This window comes from Lates calcarifer, linkage group LG5 (assembly GCF_001640805.2).
Source record: "Lates calcarifer isolate ASB-BC8 linkage group LG5, TLL_Latcal_v3, whole genome shotgun sequence".
Lineage (NCBI taxonomy): Eukaryota > Metazoa > Chordata > Actinopteri > Centropomidae > Lates > Lates calcarifer.
In genome coordinates, this window is record NC_066837.1 from 5,780,020 (window position 1) to 5,786,019 (window position 6,000).

Below are 6,000 nucleotides of genomic sequence, written 5' to 3' on the forward strand. Positions count from 1 at the left end.
CAGTTTGTAATAAGTAAAATGCTTAAATACTTCCTCCTCCAGGCCTTTTCCTTTGGAAGGATGCGCTCCTGATGATGAGATCTACAGCGGCCTCTCTGACCAAATAGAGTGAGATATTTTTCTCAAATTTGTTATGATGATACAGTTGAGGAAGAGAAATAGTCCCAAAAAAAGCTGTCTTCTGTTTTTGGTGATGATTTTTTTTTTATTTTATTTTATTTTTTTCAAGTCAAGTCAAGTCAAATTTTATTTATATAGCGCCAATTCACAACAGAAGTTATCTCGAGACGCTGTTTTAGCATCTTAAAACAAAATAGGGTATCATGGGTAAATCTCTAAATCTGCCTTTGGTCTGTTACTGTACATAGTTACACCAGTGATTCATCCTCCCTGATACAGACTGTCCATTTCCCATGTTTGTTAACAGCTTGTGCAGGGGTGTAGCAAGAACGCAAATCGGTACATGACAATCGCAAGTGAAAGAAATACAAATGAGTTTTATTGTACAAAACACAAAAACGGATTTTTTAGTTAATCTTATACATCTCTGCCTTTTTACAGTGAATATTTGTACATTTAAGCTTCCTTATAATGATATTAATTAAGACAAGACAAAGATTATGATAGTATCAATACTGTGTGTGTTGTGTTTATCAGTGACACAGTGGATGAGGATGACGACTTATATGACTTTGTGGAGGATGAGGAGAACGAGGGGGATGAGATCTATGAAGACTTGATGAGGACGGATGAACCACCTGAAGCTGTGAGTGACAAGTTACAGCTTTCAGTTCTTTGGTGCATCTACCACCATAAATATATTTTAGACAGATCCAAAAAAGTTTTGTGATTTGATACCCAGCATGTGTTCTTTTTTTTTTCTTATCTTATTTAAATCATTTTTGAACCCTGAAAATATAGTGAAGGAAAAATAAATATCATTTTGTGTATTAGAAATATACCTTTCTGCAACCCTATCCTGTTAATGATAGTGCGATTCCTTAGATTCATTCTGAGACCCTTTGTGGGTGGTATGACCCCAGGTTAGAAGTTACTGAAAACCCAGAGTTGTGCAGAGATGTTTGCAGTGTGTCTCCATCTGCAGATAGCAGCCCCATCCAGGAAAAACAACATAATAAAATATAATAAAAAAACATAAAAACATAATGTCTAACCCAGCTACATAATTCATGTATCTTGCTGTGAAGGGTGGTGTAAATGAAGAGTCGTGAGAGCAAGAGTTGGAAATTCACAAGGGCAAAAATACCCTGAAGTTTTTAGGATCTGCCACTGAAATTGAAAAGCATCAATATTTAATAGTATTCCTTAAGCATTTTATCATTTCTTTGTTGTCGGATATTTATGCATCAATTTGACTATTTACACTACGTGAAAATGCTGCCTAATCAGCAGAAATTACTTTCATGACAGATGCAGAAGAAGCTTAAAATGCTGACAAACAATGGCATAAACAAAAGAACTATAATCATAAGGTGAAAGGAAAAAAAAGGGTTGATGGTGGAAGGGTGAAAGAGACAAAGGCCTGCGATCAGTGTTCAGCTGCAAGATACAAGTCAAAACAACTTGTGTCCATGATACTCAAAATAAATAAATCTCTCCACACGTCACCTCACAGTTTTTGTGTGTGTTTATGCAGCAGCAGAAGACAGGTGTTGACAAACGAGAGTGCTGCCTGCAGGAGATCAGACAGACAGAAGAGAAATACAGCGACACACTGGAATCTATATTACAGGTGTGCACACATTTTCAGTCTGACCAAAGAAGATTCATTCAGAACATTCACAGACAAACATGAAAGTGGACATTCATATGTACAGATTAACAAACACACCTTCTCTTTTGTGCAGCACTTTATGAAACCGCTTGAAAAGTTTCTCCAGGAGCAAGACATTGAGAGTATCTTCATCAACATTGAGGTACAGGGGGAGATTATTCACACACCTGGTCATGTGTACAGGTTTACCTTCACATATTAGCTTTGTTTACATGTTTTCTGTGTATGCAGGAGTTGGCCAACACCCATCGTAATTTGTTGGAGGAGGTCCGGAGCTCCATCCTAAATTATGGAGCAAGGAATCTCTACCAGGTGTTTTTTAACTACAAGGAGAGGTACACAACACACACACACATTTTCAGTGAGATTAGAGGTGCATAATGTAATAATAAATATAATAAATAATATGTTTTAATATTGTTAACCCCCTCAGGCTCTTACTGTACGGTCGCTACTGCAGTCAGGTGGAAACAGCAACAAAACACCTCGACAAGCTTTCAAACACGAGAGAGGATATCAGGATGAAACTGGAGGTGAGGAAGAAGCACACTTTCAAAGGCAGAAGTACAGGGGAAGTGTGATTTTTTTTTTAAATTATTATTTATATTTTTTTTACTGATGTTGAGTAACTGGCATATAATGAGCAAATGATGTATACTGCACTGTACAATACAAAGTCTGAACTAAAGGCAGAGTCACTGAAGTCAGCCCAGAGTTGGTTGGCCCTGTTGAAAATAACAGGCAGTGTTTGGTGGGAAGCCAGTGAGGGATTGTGTACTTGTGTGCTGTTCTGTGTACAATGTGGCTTTTCATTACTATAGTGTTATTAGTAGGTTTTAACTGCATTTAGCTTGACGTGTGTATTAAGAGAGGTGGATACTGATTCCTCTATTGGTCGGCTTCAGTGGCACACAAAGACATTTACTGCATTTTTTTCTTAAGTTTAGAAACCATAGAAATTTAATATCTGTAAAACTGGAAATCTGGAGCCTGGAAAAACTATTTTTATGAGTGTGATTGTGGGATGAGTCAGCAGCTTTAGAGAAAAACCTACTGATGCACATGTTGAGTCATGGGCAACACTATCCCAAAACAAACCAGGAAGAGAGAAAAACATTTTTGGCATATGTGCTGGGTGAGCAACTTTCACCACAATGAATTGAAACCGTCTTTGACCATGGTGTCCTTTTTGTATTAAATCCATAATCTATTTAGAAACAGGAAGGAAAGAGAAAAGTTAGCAAACTGATTCTCGTAATACTTCCTAATCATAAGGACATGTTGGTCACTTGGGTACATAATGGATTTATTGCCTCACTAGGGGCTCACTAGGATGGCAGTGTTAGTTGATTGGTCCACCACTTTGGTTTATACTAAAATATATCAACAACTTGTATGAATTCTAACAGCTTTGGTGATCCCTGACTTTTCATCTAGTGCCGCAAGCAGATGAACATTTTTAATTTATTCATATTCTATGAGATTGACTGGGACATCATCATGCACAAAAAGTACATTTTGTGTAGTTATGATCAAAATTCAAATTATATAATACAAAGAGTAGTATTTGACCCCGTATGCTGTCTGAGGTGTTCTCGGAACAGTTGTACAGATGTGGCTTTTGTAATAGTGGCCAACAACAGAAATGCTTTCTGGCCCACAGGTTAGGTAGGAGATTCAATCCATAAACTTTACTCGTGTCAGTAAGATAGATACACATTCTGGGCACATGAACCATCCTTTCAGTGCTGCAATATGTTTTATTTTGTGTTGTGTGTATGTGTGCAGTGATGACATTAGCTTGGTAGCTCAGAGAATTCCAAAATTTTATTTACCAAAACTAACTTATGTTTAAATGTTCATGTGATTTAGTCATTAACAGAGAATAGAAAGAGGAAATGCCTCATGTTCAGTATCGGTATTGAAGATGGTGATCCTATCCCTGGCATCACTTGGTATCAAATCGAAACCACACCTTTTGTTGTATGTGTGTATCTGTTTGTCAGGTACGTGTTGTTATATGACTAAAAATCCCCCCTACCGCAAGGGGATTTTTTGTTTCAGTACCACATTTTGCCACTAGAGGAAACTAGCATGAAGGTTGTGTCTGTCACCAACATCCTCGACTGTGGTTTACGGCACACTTTGCTTCTCTCACACTTCCTTCTCCTTTTCCCTCAGGAGTGTTCAAAGAGAGCCAATAGTGGACGTTTTTCTCTCAGAGATTTACTCATGGTCCCTATGCAGAGGGTCCTCAAATATCACCTGCTGTTACAGGTATGTGAGAGTGTGTGTGCTTGCTTTACACTTAGTTGTCTTTTCTGTTTTATCCAGCAGCTATAATTTGATGTGGGTTATTTGTGTGTAGGAGCTGGTGAAGCATACCACTGACCCAACAGATAAGGAAAATCTACGCACAGCTCTTGATGCCATGAGAGTAAGTGTGTGTATTTGTGTGACTTTTGATCACTGCCCTAAATGTGTTATATTTAGGGCCCGAGCAACGAGTTGCGTGGGCCCAACGGGGCCATGCAACGAGTTGCAAGGACCCTCTTGTTTTCGGTCTGTTTATTATTATTATTATTATTATTAGGGCCCGAGCAACGAGTTGCGTGGGCCCAACGGGGCCATGCAACGAGTTGCAAGGACCCTCTTGTTTTCGGTCTGTTTATTATTATTATTATTATTATTAGGGCCCGAGCAACGAGTTGCGTGGGCCCAACGGGGCCATGCAACGAGTTGCAAGGACCCTCTTGTTTTCGGTCGGTTTATTATTATTAGGGCCCGAGCAACGAGTTGCGTGGGCCCAACGGGGCCATGCAACGAGTTGCAAGGACCCTCTTGTTTTCGGTCTGTTTATTATTATTATTATTATTATTATTATTATTATTATTTTTTTTCTTCTTTTTCCGCCTCTTAGATCGGCTTTTTGAGGGCCTTAACATGCGTGAAAACTTACCAAAATTTGCAGACGCGTCAGGCACGGCGAAAAATTTAATAATTTAGGGGTCTTGAGCATGGGCGTGGTAAAATGGCCTCGGTAGCGCCACCTACATTTTTAAACGGAACAGCCCCTCAAGCCCGTTGCGCCTAAAAATCTGAAAATCTGCACACATATGTAACATCCCATGACGCACCAAAAAGTCTCTTGGAGCCATATTCTAAACCCAACAGAAAGTATTTTTATTTTGACCGGAAGGTGAAAAAATTGTGTGTTTTTGGCCATTTCCAGGGGTCGCTTGAACGCGAACTAGTCCTAGACGCATTATCCGATTGACTTCAAAACTTAATAGTATGTTCTTAAGACATAGACGACGTTAAATTGCGGCAGATTTTGAGTTTTTGTTGAAGGGCGTGGAAGTTATGGCCCCTCAAAGTTCGATTACTCGCCACGAAACAGGAAGTTGCTTTATTTTTGCTATATTTCGGCCATACTTTGTCCAAACTGCATCAAACTTTACAGGATTGTTAATGGTACCTATCTGCACACATCCATATGTCAATATTCATACAATTGTTGTAGCACCACCTATTTATAGCAGGAAATGACATATTTTATAGTGTGATGTCCAGTTTCTAGACGGGTGACCAGATTCACTTCAAATGTTGTCAGCCCCTCCTTGAGGAATTTTTTGGAAGACTGGCTCCGAAAATTGTGAGTTTTGGTCGAAGCGTGTGCCGGTTCTGGCCCGTCAAAGTTCAGAAACCCAACTTCCTGTTTGAAACCTCAGATTTTGGGGTAACTTCCTGTTGCGACTCTCTACTTTATCCTATAGATGGAGCCATTGTATTACTCTTTGATGGGTTTTTGGAAGGGGGTCTCTGTGTGTGTGCGTCTGTGTGTGTGTGTGTGTGTGTGTGTGTGTGTGTGTTTGTGTTTGTGTTTGTGTTTGAGGGGGGAGGGGAAGAAGAGTTGATTGAGTCTGTGAGAAGCTGCCACAGAGAGGTTACAGTCAGGAGAGCCAAGAGCTGCTTTACACGCGGTATAAAAACTTCAGTTAAGATTTGAGCTGTCACTTGAGAAAGCATCATGCCAAAAACTAAGGAAATCACTGTAGACTTGAAGAATTGTCGATGCTTAGGAAGCAGGAGAAGGATATACAAAGTTATAACAGCATTTCCAAGCGTCAAGAACTCAAATGAGAAGCGTCACCGAGAAATTCAAGGAGAGCCACACTGTGCAGAACAAGCCTGGCAGAGGTAGG

General features: G+C 39.5%; 1 protein-coding gene across 4 annotated transcripts in view; it reads left to right on the top strand.

Annotated features, from left to right (window-relative positions):
• Nucleotides 1-6,000, top strand: part of LOC108894754 (proto-oncogene vav) — a 34,147-nt gene that overhangs the window by 5,944 nt on the left and 22,203 nt on the right. For 3 of the 4 annotated variants that reach the window (XM_051070510.1, XM_051070513.1, XM_051070511.1), the window contains exons 6-13: nucleotides 43-108; nucleotides 658-766; nucleotides 1,658-1,753; nucleotides 1,869-1,937; nucleotides 2,027-2,130; nucleotides 2,229-2,328; nucleotides 3,977-4,072; nucleotides 4,164-4,232. In XM_051070510.1, coding sequence (XP_050926467.1) covers nucleotides 43-108; nucleotides 658-766; nucleotides 1,658-1,753; nucleotides 1,869-1,937; nucleotides 2,027-2,130; nucleotides 2,229-2,328; nucleotides 3,977-4,072; nucleotides 4,164-4,232 — 709 coding nt within the window. The remainder of the gene's footprint in view (nucleotides 1-42; nucleotides 109-657; nucleotides 767-1,657; nucleotides 1,754-1,868; nucleotides 1,938-2,026; nucleotides 2,131-2,228; nucleotides 2,329-3,976; nucleotides 4,073-4,163; nucleotides 4,233-6,000) is intronic. The other variant, XM_051070512.1, reaches the window with a different exon arrangement.